The sequence below is a fragment of the Nematolebias whitei genome, chromosome 13 (assembly GCF_014905685.2).
Source record: "Nematolebias whitei isolate Nwh7 chromosome 13, NemWhi1, whole genome shotgun sequence".
NCBI classification, from domain to species: Eukaryota; Metazoa; Chordata; class Actinopteri; order Cyprinodontiformes; family Rivulidae; genus Nematolebias; species Nematolebias whitei.
In genome coordinates this window covers 17,843,491-17,859,961 of record NC_056510.1, presented here as the reverse complement: position 1 = coordinate 17,859,961, position 16,471 = coordinate 17,843,491, and the positions used below count along the sequence as shown (strand labels likewise).

The following is a 16,471-nucleotide window of genomic DNA, read 5'->3' as shown; positions in this document are numbered from 1 at the left end:
TTTTGGTTTTACTTGTAAGTAACTAGTTGAAAAGTTCATAGTGTTAATGTTTACGAAGCATTCACACTATTGTGATCCATTTTTCTCCTGTACGTTTTTCAGCATCTTTCTCATCCCACAATTTTTGTGCCATTTCAACAAATCGTATATCAAAACGTTCAGCTCGTTCAGGAGAAGGGTGCTATGAGTGTGGGTGTATTGGTGCAACTTTAGCTTTATGACACATTTAGCCTTTTCTGACACTCTTTTTTTTTTCCTCATAGAAAAAGAATTGAGCTCATTTTACATCCTTCAAATCTTTGGATTTGTTTACAACCTTTTACTGTTCCGTTCACATTTTGTCCCGGTTCAGCTTCCTTGTGCTAACTTAAAACTTTTGTTTTCCAGCTTTCAGTTGTTTTTTCAGCTGTTTTGGGCTACTGCGTTATTCTGCTAACTACAACACTTTTGTGCTTCTTCTAACTTCTTTCTGCTTATTTCAGTATATTATGCGCCTTTTAGCTTATTTCTGCAAGTTACAACTATTTCTGCTGTTTCAGCTACTATTATTTAGCTGTTTTTATGCTAATTTGAGCATTATCAGCTAATTCCACATTTTTTGCACTCATTTAAACTTTTTTTTTCAGCCTAATTCAGCACAAATGTGCTCTCTCCACTTTCTTTTGGTAATTTAAGCTTCTTTCTACTTTTTAGCTCAGCTGTCATCAAAGTTCATGCTCTATCATCCCAGTAAAGAAATCCAACAATTATTGAGCATGAACTTTGATATCTTGAACCACTTTGGCTGTGGACACCTGCAGTCCACGGGGGAGAGGACGGCCCCCAGAAACCATCTTATCACCAGCAAACTGGTTGGTCCACAGTAGGAGTGCACTGCTTTGTGGGGAAAACAGTTTCTCAGATTGAGATGGACGGTGAAACGTCACTCAACAAAAAAAAGGAACTGTCCAGCTGACTTGACTGAACATTGTTGGATACCTTTCAGCTTGTTATTCATTATTTTTTTTTTTAAATGCTTTTTTCAAATATCTTCCACTTTCTTGTGCTCATTTCTGCTTCTTTCAGCATAACTGGGCAACATGTTCTGATTTCTTCTGCTACTTTAAGCTACCTTTTTAGCTTTTTAAAATTTTTTTTAAGCTAATTTCAGATAAATTCAAGTTATTCGTGGTAATTTGTGCTACTTTCAGCCTTTCTGCTTCTTTCAGCTTTTTCTGCTAGTTTAGATTTCTTTGCCTTTTTAGCTATTGTTTGCTAATTTCAGCTTTTTTAGCTCCTTTTTGCTATTTTTCTGCAAATTCTTCCGCATTCACGCTGCATAAATTTTCTCGTTTTATTTGACATAAATGAAGCGTCGCAGGCAGAAGTGGGACAGTAGGAGGCACACGAGCTCCAGCTGGGAGCGCACGTGCGCGCACGCAGACACTTCGCGCTGCCCTCGTGTGCGCGCGCCCGGTCAGGGACTGCTGTTCCTATGATGCAATGGAGACTGCGCCGTGGGAAGCGAGCGAGGAGTTGAATGACTTTCTCCTCCGCAGTTGAGGAGACGCCGCCGCCGACAGGGCTCGGGAGCGGACCGCAGACCTCCTCCCCGACCCGTCCGAACCCCCTCCATGGAAGCACGGAGCCAGGCGTGTCTGCTAGCCCCGCGGCTAGTCGTGTCATGACGGCAGGAGAGATTTCTCACACATCTGCGCGACGAAGCAGCAGCAGCAGCGAGGCAGGAGGAGAGGCACCAACACCCAGTCTGCTCCGAGCCGAAACCAAGTGAGGGAAGGGGCTTTTACCGACATTGTTTCGGGTCGACTCGTCCCCGTTGTTCAGCTGGTGAAGCCAGGGTTAGTCCGGACCACCCATGGCTGAGAGAACCTCCACGGGGCTGCTCTCCATGATGTTGGAGCCCACGCCGGCTGTCGCTATGACCCTTCCGGCGGAGGTCCGGGAGAAGCTGGCGGAGCTGGAGCTGGAGCTGTCTGAAGGTGGGTTAATAAAACGATGAGCCTAGCGCGCGCACTGGTGGTCCTCACAGCCAGGACCACCGCCCTTTATCTTGACTACTTTGTGGTGCATGTTAGAAACCAACCCCACTCTGCTGCTGAACTTCTGCTGCACCCCCCTCCACACAAAAACACCATCTTAACTTGTCCTGCAGTGGTGAGCAGGTTCTCTGAGGAGGATGCAAGGCTGTTCAAAGTTTTTCACACGTTGCTCTGAGTCCAACATATTTAATCAGGTGGCTTTATTCCAGCAGCTGCACGGACACACCCATCACTCTGCTTATAGTTTCCACAGACACATCCAGAGGGCCTCTCCTTGTCTTGAGAAACCATTTATCTGCTAAAGCACTTTATCCCTATCAGAGTTCACTTTACATTTATTGCCCATACCTGTATGTGTTGTCTAATAGCTCAAACCACTGGATGAATATCATTAACTTTTGGAGCCAACTTCATTAATATGGTTAAATACATAAAGTATAGCAACATATTTGTATAAATGTTGACCTAAAATTTGTCGTGGTAGTAGCTGAGACTCATTCCCAACTCCTACTTTGAGTACTAAGTGATGGAAAACTTTTTGTTCTATTGGAATCAACTTTTCCCATCTGTTAACAAAATATCTTATGAACCACTGGATCGTGGGTCTAGTGGCTCTGGAGCCACATGTGGCTCTTTCAAGCTTTGACCAAAACTAACTTAAGACTGAATTTTATTGCTTCTTATCGCAACAAAAAGGGATAGTTTTAGCAGTTTTCTTGTCATTTCTTTTGCAAATGTGTGAATACTAGAACTAATACAAGAAGTAAAACATATTCACTTTAACTTTATGCTTTATTTCTTCAAAATAGGATACTTCATTTTTCCACACACAAACACAAAAAAAAAATCACAGAGCTGCATAGTTCATTGTTTTAGTTTTTTTTTTTTTTAAATTGGCAAAACATTATTTTTTTTTTCCCCAACAAAGTTAAGTCAGGTCCTATAGACAGTTTCTTTGTGTTGAAATGTTTTGTCCTTCATCCAAAGGACTTCATCAGTCCGATGAGCTACAACAAACTCAGTCCCATAAGTGGCTTAATCACACGACCAACCAGTTTGATGGTGATAAGATGGTTTCTGGAGTCCGCCCTATCCCCGTTTGACTCCTCTGAGGCAGTCGATGGGGGAGAGAGCGGACTCCAGAAACCATCTTATCTCCATCAAACTGGGTGGCCCACTATGTGAGTAAGCCACTTATAAAACTGAGTTTGTTGTGGCTCCTCGGACTGATGAAGTCCTTTGGATGAAGGACGAAACATTTCAATAAACAAAAAAGGAAACCGTCCAGAGGACCTGATTTAAACTTTGTTGTATTTTTTTACCTGGATTATTGAGCATGAACTTTGATATATTATTTTTCCATCTTTACAAGAATTTAGTCTTCTTCTGTCTTAAAATGTATCAACAAATGTTAAAAATCATTGGATATTTTCCCCTACTGGTCAGAAAAGCACCCTCCAACAAACGTAAAGTGGTCCGCAGGGCACCAGTTGAGAATCACAGTTGTAACAGGTTTTGTGGCTCCGGACACGTTTAATTTAGTGAACAAGGGGCAGAAATGGCTCTTTTGATTGTAATGGTTGCAGATCCCTGCACTGGATGGGTTTAGCTGAAGCCTGCTTAGTAATTATTGAATGAGCATCCACGATTCTTTAGCTTCTGGAGTCAACCCAATTCAAGATGGCCACCACAGTTACTCAACCTTAAGCACATAAATGACAAAAAAAAGTCATTTATATATTTTGAGCTAATCTCGTAATATCTCATGAAGATCATTTTAAAGTGAACACTTTTGGTATTTCTGAGACTTTTGACTAAAATCAAACCCCAAACCAGTCTAATATTCTCAAACTAAATTATTTACAAAGAGAAAACTGCATATTAAAACAAATTATATTTGTAGTTCCTTTAAGGGGAAAAAAATTGATTAAGTTTTGAAATTCATAATCATATTAGTAAAATATCTGAGCCTCCAAAGCAGTTTAGTCTTTCCTTGCTGGTTAATTAATAGTAACAAATAAGTATATTTGTGCTGCCTCTGTAAGACTTTCCTGCTTGATCTGTCCCAAAATTAGAATAAAATTTCGTCACATTTTTCTTGATCCTATGATCTCCCCCCGCAAAAAAAAAAAAAATCTGGTGCTATGTAAGAAAATGAATGAGGTGCTTGTTTTTCCACAAAGCGCTCGTTTCGTCTCGTCGTTAATTCTTAAGGACTTTCTGTCCTTATTACGTGAAACGTTCTCACATGCTGAAATCAGCTGAGAGGCAGTAAAAGCCGTGCTAATTAATAACCTATATTAATCCTGATTAGATTTGTCGTTTGACTCCAGGGTGAAACTTCTTCATTTTGTTCTCGTAGCTCCGGAGAGGACGTTAAATTGACAAACCTGTAAGCTTTGTCTAGAAATGTGGAAAAAAACCAGAACAAACCTGACACGTAAATAAGAGATAAGATGGTAAATAAGACGTTTAGTCTCCTTGTTGATCTGTTGGCTGACTCTGTCCAAGGTTGGGATTAAACCCAACGTGTTCGCTCTGATAAACACATTAGCAGCCACCAAGGCTTCTAATGGGATAGACATGTTTTCAAGAGTGGCCACCGAACTAATCTATATCTGTCCAGTTTCCTCTTCCTGTTCTCCACATGTCACATCCTGCCATGTTCAAGCTCTGATAGCCCTATCTCCAACCTTTTTTTTTTTTTTTTTCCACTGACATGCTCATATCTGTCCCCACTTCTATATTTCTTTTTTCTCCTATCAAAAAAATGAATGTCTTGTTCTTCAGGCTAAAGAGAATTAGACATATATATTTTCTGCTTTTTCACTGCCTGTTCTTGCCTGCTGCTGTGAACTTTTCACCTCAGGATGTTAAGTTGTCTTCCCCTCGTGTCCTGTCTCAGGACAGAATATTGTAGGTGACTCATTTTATTAGAAGCAGATGAAAAGTAGGTAATCCTGCAACAGGCTCCTCTTTTGTGGATTAAATAAGACTTGTCAAAAAAGCACGTTTTTTTTTTTTAGCGTGCATGCGTGCTGTGTGAGTGTGGAGGAACTTTGTTTTATTCGTGAAAGCGAAGAGTGTTGTGTGTGTTTTTTAAGCTGTTTATCAGAATCTTATAGTATCAGTTTGAGATAATCCAGCAGCTCATCTCTATAATATTCTGGTGTCAGCAGCTAAGGCTTGCTGATGTGTGAAATAAACAACCTGCACGCTTTTATTCTGGTAGCTTTTCCTTCCACGGAGGCTTTCTTTATCAAAGTCTTTGGTTTTGTTATCGTCCAAATGTTGAAGCGGCGATTGCGTTTCTGCCCATGTCTGAGTGTGCGTTTGTATATTTGCCTGTTAGCAAAATATCTCAAGAACCACTGGTTGGATTTTATTAAAACTCACAGAAAGTAACATTAAATTGCTACACAAGTCTCTTTTAATTTTATCTGTAAGTGAAATGTTGATACAGAGTACCACAAAGTTCAGTCAGGTCATCTGGATGGTTTTTGTTGTTGTTGTTGAGACGTTTCATCCTTCATCATCCAAAGGACTTCATCAGTCTGAGGAGCCACAACAAACTCAGTCCCACAAGCAGCGGACCAACCAGTTTGCTGGTGTTAAGATGGTTTCTGGGGCCTGCCCTCTCCCCTGTCAACGACTCTGAGGCATCCATAGCCAAAGTACAAGTAGTTCAAAACATCAAAGTTCATGCGCAATAATCCAGGTAGAAAAAAATCTGAGGAGTCGATGGGGGAGAGGGCGGGCCCCAGACACCATCTTATCACCAGCAAACTGGTTGGTCCACTATGCGAGTGTGCTGCTTGTGGGACTGAGTTTGTCTGTGGCTCCCCAGACTGTTGAAGTCCTTTGGATGAAGGATGAAGTGGCTCAACAACAAACAAAAAAACATACCGTCCAGATGACCTGACTGAACTTTGTTGGATTTTTTTTTTTTACCTGGATTATTGAGCATGAACTTCCATGTTGCTACAGAGTAGTTGTCTTAAAAAAAATCTACATGCAGCCATTTTTTTCCTCCAATTTAATCCATGCACTTTAATTATTTGAAAATTCAATAATAGCCACGAAGATTTCCCTCTCATGTTCTCCAAAACTTTAATTTACTTCCAGGAAACTTTGAATGTGACTCAACAGACTAAATGTTTTGCAAACGGTCCAAAAAGTGGACTTTAGATTATTAATATTAGCCCATAACCTCAAATATTTATGTCTAAACCATAGACAAACACATATAGGTGTTATATATAAATGTTATAATGTAATATCTTAGAATCAAAAGTATTCACTCTGTTCTCTTGGTGAGTTTCAAAGTCCTGTTAGTCTCATTGAGTTTATTGGAGGAGTAGCTTTTCTTCCTTTCTGACAGTTTTTATGATCTAAGCGAATCAGCTGCAAGTATCAACCCATTGACCATAATGAAACGTAAGTACATTATTTTTCTTATTTGTTTAGTCAAAAAAAAAAAGTTTTCCAAAATGTTTTTATTAGCATTTAGTTGATAAAGCCCCTGTAATTGCTGTAAATGAATGTGCTCCTGCAGCTTTTTGTGGCTCTTTATTATGAACTGGATGATTCTACGTTTGTGAGACTATTTCCTGCCATTTAAACCGTGTTGGGAGACTGAGTGCCCTTCTGACCGAATTCTCAGCTTTGTAGTTATGAGAAGAACATGTGCTCTTTTTCCAGCTGACCTAAATGTAGATGAGTGGCCAAAAGATGGGGCATGAAGGAGGGCAAGAAGACGGATGATCCCCATTATCTCCTGCAGAGAAGAAGCAGGGAGCTAGACGTGTCTGCTGAGTAATTCATAGGCTTACGCTGTAATTCCCTGGTTTTCTGTCCTCCTCCTCTGTTTGCTCTCTAAGCCCTCTGATTACAAAGTCATTTTTACGTCCATCCTGTTGAAGTTTACAGGAGAAAACTGCCAAAACCTCTGGTTGGTCGTTCAGCTAACAATTACAGAGGAGCAGTCAAATATTATTCATGGCTGACTGGACTCACGGAGAGAGAGTTTGAAGCAGATTGGGATGTTGGGAAGTCTGTTAATAATGCTCTACAAACATATTTGAACGTTATCATTGGTCAGATTGCTCATAAGACACACAAGTCCACATTTTTATCTATGACCTAGAATCTGCCGCTGCGCTGACCTGATTTCCCCACAGAAATCATTAAAGTTTCACTATTTATCTAATCATTTAGATAAGGTGAAACTATACCCATAGCAGCAGGGGTGGCAGTGAAGCGGAGTGCTGCCCAGAGGTGATAGTAATTAGATGGTGATGATTAAACTCACTCATTTGTTTGCCACTGATAGAGGCTTGATCATGTAATGGTGATGCGTATCTCGCTGCTGTTAAAAGATCAGAACTCAATGTAGATTTTTTTTTTTACATGAATTCAAGTTTGCACAGATTTTTACGATGGAGCTTTAGGGCCTAGAGAAAATAATAAAAAGCCATAAAATTATGAGAATAAAGTCGTACAAGACTTTTTGCAGCTCTCGTTTTTTTTTTTTTTTTTTTTTTTTTTACAAGTTGTATCCGCAACGCGACCTGTCAGTCAATCTAGTAGGCGTGTCAACAATGACCAATCCGAAGCTAAATGAGTTTTAATATTATCCGAACTCCGACACGATAAAGCAGGTTTACCACCTTTTAACTGTGGTAAAATGAAGAATGTTGAGCAGCTTGTTAAGTTATACTTTGGTATTAGTTTTACAAATAAGGACACAGTTAATCTGTTAGTACATCAGCATCAGATTATTATCTGTATCAGGACTTTGAACCTGCTTACAGTAAAGTGGTACGCTCTGATGGGCTGCAGCAGCTCTCTGCAGGCAAGGAGCATTTAGCTTCGGATTGGTCATTTGTTGACACGCCTTCTGGAGTGATTGATGGGTCGCGTCGTGGATCCGACGCTTGGAAAAAACAACAACAACAACAAAAAATCAAAAACACGAGAGCTGGAAAAAAAAAAAAAGAGTCTCGTACAACTTTATTCTCGTAATTTTATGGCTTTTAATTTTTGTTTTTCTTAGCCTGGCCCTAAATCTCTGTCGCAGATTTTAGAGTATAGCTACACAATGAATTTGCTTCTATGTTGTCTTATCCTACCTATAGTTTTGACGTGTACTTTTAGCTGGGAGATGCATTTTATCGAAACAATTACAACTCATTTCATTTTTCTTGTCAACTCTTTCATAAACTTGGAGCAGGGTCTAAGTCCTGAAAAATTGCAGTGGTTAGTGGTTGGTTTTGATGGTCATCACTTTGTAAACTTTCTTTTTGGAAAGTATGGCTTTATGGAAAATTCTAATTTGTTTGTCTCCAGTCAGAAAAGACCACACAGTTCTTCTTTATGGACCACTGCTTAAAGAGCCAGATCCATCCCATAGTCCCAGTCCACCTCTTCATGAAAATAAAAAAAAATCCCACTGCCTCCAATGTGAATTTAGTCTCTTGTTGTTAAAACCAAACATCTGAAGAATATAGAATAACATTGTACATTGAGTTTTTTAGGCACATGATTACTGAAGGGCGATTTAAACTTTGCTGTTGTTTTTGCTCTATAATAGGATTCAGAAACGAAGAATGTTGAGCCTTGGGAGTGTGCGAGCTGGATGGTGTAGCTGTTCCAAAGTCCAGTTCGGAGGTAGAGAAGCAGCTTTGCCCCTGCCACAGGTTAGAGCGGGGAGGATCATAAATATTTCATGGCTGCGCCTCAGGTCAGAGTCAAGTCTCAGATTTAGGTGCTGCTCTGATACAGAAATACATATTCAAGTCTGGCCACTGGATTTAGTTTTTGGCAGTCACTTTGTTTACTTTTGTTTGTGTCTAAGTGCTTTGTTAAGACCGTGCCTCCCATTTGTTGGTTACATGCCACGTAGCTTTGTTTCATTTTAACCCAACAAGGACTTATATCATTAACTATTGTATTCAATGCTCACTTTGCGCTCCATAAGTCCTTCCCTGTTTTGTAGCTCTCTTCAACATCCTGTGTGTCTTTAAACTCTAGAAGCTATGAATATTTAAATGACTGCAGTGCAGTGTGCCAAAGTCAGATCAGAAATATGTATTTTTTCTCTGTTTAGTAAACTAGGGATATATCTGTATTGTAGAATTCCTCACAGTGGTAATCTACCACAGATAAACCTGTTTTTAAATGGACTACATTTTATTAGTAGTTAAAAGGATGGGTATGTCAGATTGATTATCCAGCCTAAACGTCTCTTTCAGTGCATTTGTTCTGTGAATGATGACGACTTGCTCGCTTGTTTTGGAAAAGCTTTCCTGAAAACGTTGCATTGTGGTTAGATTTCTGCACACGTGCACGCGACAAATGGCTGCACGTGCCAATGGGCTCTGTACAAAATGGCTTGCGCTTCTGCACTTTGAGGGAAAAGTAAGACTTATCATTTAAGACATCAGTAAAACTTGAGTAAATCCAGATCATGTTAAAGCTTTTCAGTGGTTTAATGAAGCTTCTAAAGCTGCTTCTTAAATTAATAAAACATAAAAACTCTGAGTCACTTTATTGGCTTTTGCCTTAGCAAATGTTTGTTTATGGTAAAGTGAGGACATTTTTCTGCTATTTGGCTACAGAGCTTGGTGTTTGGACTTGCTTTTGTAGTATTGTTCTCCAAACTTTTATCAATTTATTTTATACAGGAAGAAACCTTTATTCCAAATCCCACAGATACTTGGCTGACTGCTTAGTAAACAGTAAAAAAAAATAGTGCCAGCTTCCAGCCGTGCCACCATCCTGCTGCAGTGATACCACTGAGCTCAAGGAAGTACTCTTCAGAAGTTCCTTTTCATATATTTAAAGTGATATACAAATATCCGCTTAGCAATCGTTTCTTGTTTTTATAAATACAACGTATTGCAATGATGCTTTCTGTGGCTCAGCCCGTCTTTGCTGTGAGGTAAATGTCCGGGTGTTGGAGGGAGCAGGCGGCGCTGCTGTCAGGATCTTTTGCTGACCAAACAAGCTACACGACCCACTTCAAGGACACATTGTGATTTGTTCTGATCTGATTCTTTTTACTAGAAGGCTTTTGTTTTGCTTCACTAAATGTCACAGAGTAAATCGTCATTGCCCTTTGTACCTGCTCAGTGCGTTTTGATCCCACACCTGCTGAAAACAGAAGCGTCGTGTACAAAGACGAGCTAATGACCTCCTTTAGGTTTGTCTCCGAGATGATGGCGCGTCCTCATATGGCAGCTTTATTTGGCTGAATGCTGTGACTTAAACCTGCCAAAAATAGTTTTCCTTAACAAGTTCAAGGTATTCACTACATGTGCATGGCAGTGCTCTTAAGATGCAAAGCTAATTGCTTGCAAAGGTGCAGAACGAGAGAAGCTTCATATTTTATTGACGTTTTTACTCCAGGTTCAAGGCAAAACTATAATTTGTCTTTTCGTGTCTTTCATATAATAGAATTTCCATATTTCACTTATTTATAAGCACAAACGCCTCTGCACACGGATTACATAGCATGCATAGAAAATAAAGATGTTCCAAACTGCTGACAGACTATCATCCTTATCAACTTGTCACTCCTTAAAGTTTTTTTAAGCGTGCAAATAAGTGCTATTCTCACCATTATATGAAGAGCATGAAAAGTAAAACCTTTGTTGCAGTGTTACAATTTGTTTTAAATCATTGAACAGTTTCAGTTCATTAACAAGTGAAGCCCTCAGGTTAATGAAACAAAAAAAGCTGCCTTTGTCTGACAGTTTTGTGTTGGACTTGGTGTTGCCTGCAGCGCTGTTTGGAGCGCCACAGAAATCAAAACGTGCAGTAATATCATCCCAGAGAGGTTGGGTTTGTCATGTCCCAGTCAGTTCCTTCATCATCTTCTGACTTCTTATTTGTAGCAAAGTTCAACCTGCAGAGCATGACAGCAGAGGGGCCTTAAATCAGCCAAACAGATGGCAGCCTTCAGGGAAAGTTCGAAGAAACTCCTTTTTAAAAGACGTTTCCTTACAATGGACACAAAGTACTAGAACATGTCAAGGTTTGTCTCCTTGTTGCCAAGAGACGTGCCAAATTACATTTCACTTACATTCTCAAACTGAGAGAGGACATTTTCTTCTAAGAATCACAAAGAGACTGAAAACATACATGAAAATGCATACTTTTAAAAAAATTTTAATTTTCCCTTATTCGCTCAATGTCTGTGGCTGCACATGTGTGATGTGCAGATGAAAGACGAGCGGAGCTCTTTGTTGCTGCGTCGTGAATCTTCGCTGTTAAAAAAACACAACAAACAGCAACAACAACAAAAAACATGTCTGGAATGTGTTGTGACCTTTGAACTTAAACGTGAGCGGAGGCCTTTCCAAATCCCGACTACTGCTGCAGGGCACAACAGCGTGCAACACAAAAGCAGATTCTTCAAGCCTTTCTTTTTTTAAAGAACAATGCTGCACCCCCCCCCCCCCCCCCCCCCTTTTACTTCATGCCCTTTTATGTCCCAGTAGATTAGGAGAGGAAGAAATGAGTGCGTCATTTTTATTTTCACTGTGGGTCCAGAGGTGGGTTTTTATTTTATTTTTCTCCCTTAGATATCAGAACTTAACCCGGCAGACGCTGCTCACATACCAGAAACTACATTTCCAGCCTGTGCGCTCCGTGCAGACAGACAGTTTTAGGTGAGCTGTGTTGCTGTGCCTCTCCAGGGACTTTCCCCTGTGCGTTTTTTCAACTTGCAGCAGGAAAGAAAGGAGGGATGCAAATGGAGGACGAGTCAAGCCGGCATTTAAATCTCCTAAGGCATAACGACAGACCATGAAAACTCCTCTTGTGTTTAACAATTACTGCTTTGTGTCGGCAATAACTCCCAAATTATCTCAATAAATATGACTTAAAAAGAGACATTTTGTTTTCTGCATGTTCTTAATGCTGTATTTAGGCCCTGTACACACGTAGCCTGGTGTTTGAAAAAACGAATATCCGCGCAAAAAAATATCGCCGTACATACATGTTCGGATAGAGAAAATGATCGTCTACATGAACCCGGTGATGTTCACCACAGAGCGTTGTAAAGAATATGCCCAACCCATAGGAGGCAGTGTAGTGCAAAGGTGAAACGTATATCAGCAAATCACAACCCTTCAAAGCAACCACAACTTCCTGTTAGTATTGAATCATGGCGCCTGGAGGTTCGTTTGTGTGGACAGACCGCGAGGTTGAACTACTATTAAATACCGTGTTGGAGTACAAAGTTAATAAAACTCAGGAAAATGTCGACTGGGAATCCTGTCAGAACAAGTATGTTGATATTTTAGCGCTTTTTTTAGAGCATTACCCAACGGAGTCCTCCGACGAGTTTCCCCATTCACATGCCGACATCACGCGCGGGAATTTAACAACAAAAATGAAAGCAGTCCGAGGTAAATATCGCCATGCTGTTGATACAGGACGCAGGAGTGGACACGGTCGAGTGGTTCTTCTGTACTTCGAACTGTGCGAACAAATCTGGGGTGGCTCTCCAGCTAGTACTACCATATCCTCCGGTATTGAAACAGCTGACCTGGATCATTCTCGGACCCTACCCTCACCATCCACATCTTCTTCCTCCACTACCATGGATGTAGCAGACACAGGGTCTGATAATGAAAGCAGTGTGGGTCCTACTTCAAAGGAGAGGAGAGACCTGCTTGATGTACGTATATTTTTCTGTCCATTCCTCATAAATAAAAGTACTTTTGCTGTAAATGTTCATCTGTTGGATGTACTATAATTCACGGAACAGGTTTGTTGAATTGTGTTGCTATTAAAAATACAGTTAAGGCAATATGTGTGTTAAAAATTATGCAAGAGTTGAGGTGTGTAGTGGAGGCTGGAATGTGATGTTTTTTATATTTTACTGTGTACGGGTTGCTGATTTATTTTTATTATTATTGCAAAAAAGAAATGACACCATCATGCTCTTACTCATCTCATATTATGTTAGGCCTACATATTCATTAGTTTGATGGGGTGGTGGGTACAAAATACACTTTAAGACATATAGCAAACATTGGATACGCTGTTATTACATATTGTTATGTAGAAGTGATGTGAAAAGTACAACATCAACATGATCCAGGTTTACTTTTTTATGTTTAATTGTGATGATTTTCATTTCTCTTTTGAAGGCAAAACTAAAAGGACACAGACACGACCGTCTGAGGAGAAAGCTGCCTGCTGAGACCCAGTGGCTGAATGCTCTTGAGGAAGACCAGCGTGTGAAAAAGAGACTGGTGGAAATCATTGAGACATCAGAACAAAAAGCATCCGAAAACTATTCAAAAATGTCCAATACACTGGAAAGACTTACCACATCGATTGTTGATGGGTTTTCTCTTCTGAAACAGGTCATTCATGCACCTGCACAACCACCACACTACATGCCATATGAGCCAAGAGGTCCGATGTATTCGCACACAATGGCCCACCATTCTGTCCACCAAAACTCAGCAAATTACCCATACCCAAACAACTCCACTTCTGACAGAACACGTCAAAACACAAGACCAGGAAACACTATGAACACTGAAGCTGTGTTCCACACACCTGCTGAAGCCACTGACCAATTTTCATTCAGTCAGGCCCTTTTTAATGACCAGTAGAGTACTGTTTTATACATCGAAACAAGTCTGGTACAGTTAAGTATATACAAGTTCCACTTTTGCACAAGGTTGCACACATGTCAGGTTGTTAATCACAGTGTTATTTACTCTGACAGTGTTTTTTTTCTGTTTGCTATCTTTTTATACATACTGTGAAAAGCTTAAAATGTAGCAATTGCACAATACTTTAACTATTTACATTTTTGTTACGTGAATCTTTATAAGAGTGGTGATCTAGTCCAGTCCTTGGGAGCTACTGCTACTTAGATGTATTTCTCCAAAACACCACTATCAAATACATACTGATGATTGAAATCAGCTATTTCATACTGGTTTGTTGAAGAAAATGCAGCTGAAATGTACCTGTGGTAGCTCCCAAGTTATGGACTTGGGCATCACTGATTTAAAAGTGTACAGTAACTGTGCTGCTTTTCTCCCATGTTTAAAAAGCTTTATCTGTTGTAGATCTGTTATAATCTGATCTGTTCATAAATGAAACACAAAATAAGAACATGTTAAGTGTGTTCGTTTGAATAAATTGACAAACATTTTAAAAGCAAGTTTCTTTATGTGAATTTTTGTGAATATGACATTTATCAGTTACAAATACAGTCATGTTCATCAGAAAGTATTGGCAGCACTATTTAATACACTACAGGTCCAATTTTAAGAGAGAAAAGTAAAATCATTTCACTTAAAAGTCTGTCTAATGAGCTACAAACTATTATATAATGTATCTAAATCCTGGGTGGTAGCTTTTCATGCATTAATAGAATGAAATGCAATAACATTGCACAAAACAATTTAAAAATTCTCTAACATACATGGTGCTAACTATAACGTTTTTTTATGAAAAAACAACGCAGTCTGCTAAATAGTTCACAGGTTTTTGTGTTTATGGATCCAGACACTGAGTGAGGACTCTCCTGACCCGCTTTCCTTCTGCTGCCAAGCTGTCTCCTCTGACCACTGGCTGTGTGTCCGGTTGATTGTTCCTGTCATGTTGAATAGCTTCAGTTATTCTGTTTTCATCCACAGTGTCTTTTGATGCCTCACAAAAATTGTGCAACACAAAACATGCATATATAACAAATGGAAGATCGTTCATATTGATGTCCATGGCTCTCCTCAGGGCTCCAAATCGGGCTTTTAGTCTTCCAAATGCACATTCAATCACCATTCTAGCTCGGCACAACGAAAGTCCAAAGTACTGCTCCTGAACATTGCTTCCTCCGTTAGCATATTCTTTCATCAGGTAAGGTAGAAGTGGGTATGCAGGGTCACCCAGTATGTAAATGGGTATAGCGTCTTCGTTCTCCACAATTTGTCTTGGACAGGGGGGAATCTTCATGTTTTTCAGATTTGTGTTTATTGTGGAGTTAGCAAAAACTCTGGCATCATGCACACTCCCTGGCCATTTCACAACTACATCAATAAAGCTGTACTTGTAATCACAGGTGGCTTGTATGTTAAGAGAAAACCTCCCCTTCCTATTTAGGTACTCTGTAGAATTAGCTGATGGCTGCTTTATCTCCACATGAGTCCCATCCACAGCTCCAAGGCACTGAGGGAGACCATAAGCCTGCTCAAATCCCTCAACAAGTGCACGCACAGCAGTCTCTGTTGTTGGCATTTTTATGTAAGATGGTCCCAAGTACACAGTTATAGCCTTACACACCTCTCTAATTATGTTTGAGACTACTTGTCTTGATAAGCCAAATGCATTGGCCGTTTTACGCAGTCTTCCCTCGTCAGCCAAATAATATAGCGTGCATGCAACTTTTTTGACCACACAGACTGGAGATCGCATTACAGTACTCTTCCCTTGAATGTAAGGAAGGAGTAACTCCGAGAGCGACAGTAATGACGACCGTGACATTCTGAAGTTCTCACGCCATTCCTGTGGGAGAACAATTTCCTTCTCAAAGTTTTCCCACCAGCCAGCAGTGCGTCCAGGTCTGATCCAAAACCGGCGACGGCGACGCTGAATGGCGGTATTGTGCCTCCGTATCGGTAGGGATAGTTGCTGTAAAAGAGCTGAACGCCAAACGCTTTTTCTCCTTTGTAATTCCATCTGTTGGAGCAGTTGTGCTTGTAAAAACAAGCAAGCAAAAATTGCCTGAACCAGCGTTACAATTAGTACTTCCCTAAACGCAGTCATTTTCCCTCCGAATGAATGGGCAAACAAAAACAATTGTCGCACATGTGACGTCAGCGCCGCGCTGCACCATCTGTCGCAGACATAATGCGCATATCTCCGGTTCCGAAAGTCCACACGCAAACCCGAAAGAGGAGATTTCTCAAATCTCCACTTTGGTCGGAGTTTTTGTTATTATTCGTTTATAGTTACATCAACCGGAGTTCACGTGTGGATGAAAGGCCACACCGCATGATAAACTATTCGGTTTTCCTGATATCCGGCTACGTGTGTACAGGGCCTTAGATTCAGTTGCCTGGATGTTAAAATAGCTGTGTGTATAAAATAAATCTTATTTTCAACCAGAAAGAGACAACTGCAGTAACTAGCACAGGTAATTACTTTCAAAGCAAGAAAAATGAGTGTGTCAGTTGCTGAAGGCTATAAACTTTATTTCAGAAATGTTGGACTGCCAACCAGAAAACTGTCCCATTATTGCTTCTATACTGACAAAAATATATTTTATGGTGATATAAATTGTCGTTTTTAGTTATTGCAGTTATCACCAGTACTTTGTGAAGTTTTTTTTAGCCCAATTACAGTGAAGTAAAAGCCAAATGAAGTAACGATTGTGTTTAAAACATTCTCAACCACCTGTT

The 16,471-nt window shown here is 40.1% G+C and overlaps 2 protein-coding genes across 2 annotated transcripts in view; both read left to right on the top strand.

Moving 5' to 3' along the window:
• Positions 1-1,621: 1,621 nt before the first annotated feature.
• The window catches only part of dip2a (disco-interacting protein 2 homolog A), an 87,283-nt gene continuing 72,433 nt past the window's right edge, over positions 1,622-16,471 (top strand). The window contains exon 1 of the mRNA XM_037686919.1: positions 1,622-1,979. Coding sequence (XP_037542847.1) covers positions 1,856-1,979 — 124 coding nt within the window. The 5' untranslated portion in view covers positions 1,622-1,855. The remainder of the gene's footprint in view (positions 1,980-16,471) is intronic.
• On the top strand, positions 11,997-13,753 carry LOC119419573. Its single transcript, XM_037686918.1, has 2 exons — positions 11,997-12,726; positions 13,202-13,753. The coding sequence occupies exons 1-2, from the start codon at positions 12,211-12,213 to the stop codon at positions 13,673-13,675; spliced, it is 990 nt and encodes a 329-aa protein (XP_037542846.1). The 5' UTR covers positions 11,997-12,210; the 3' UTR covers positions 13,676-13,753.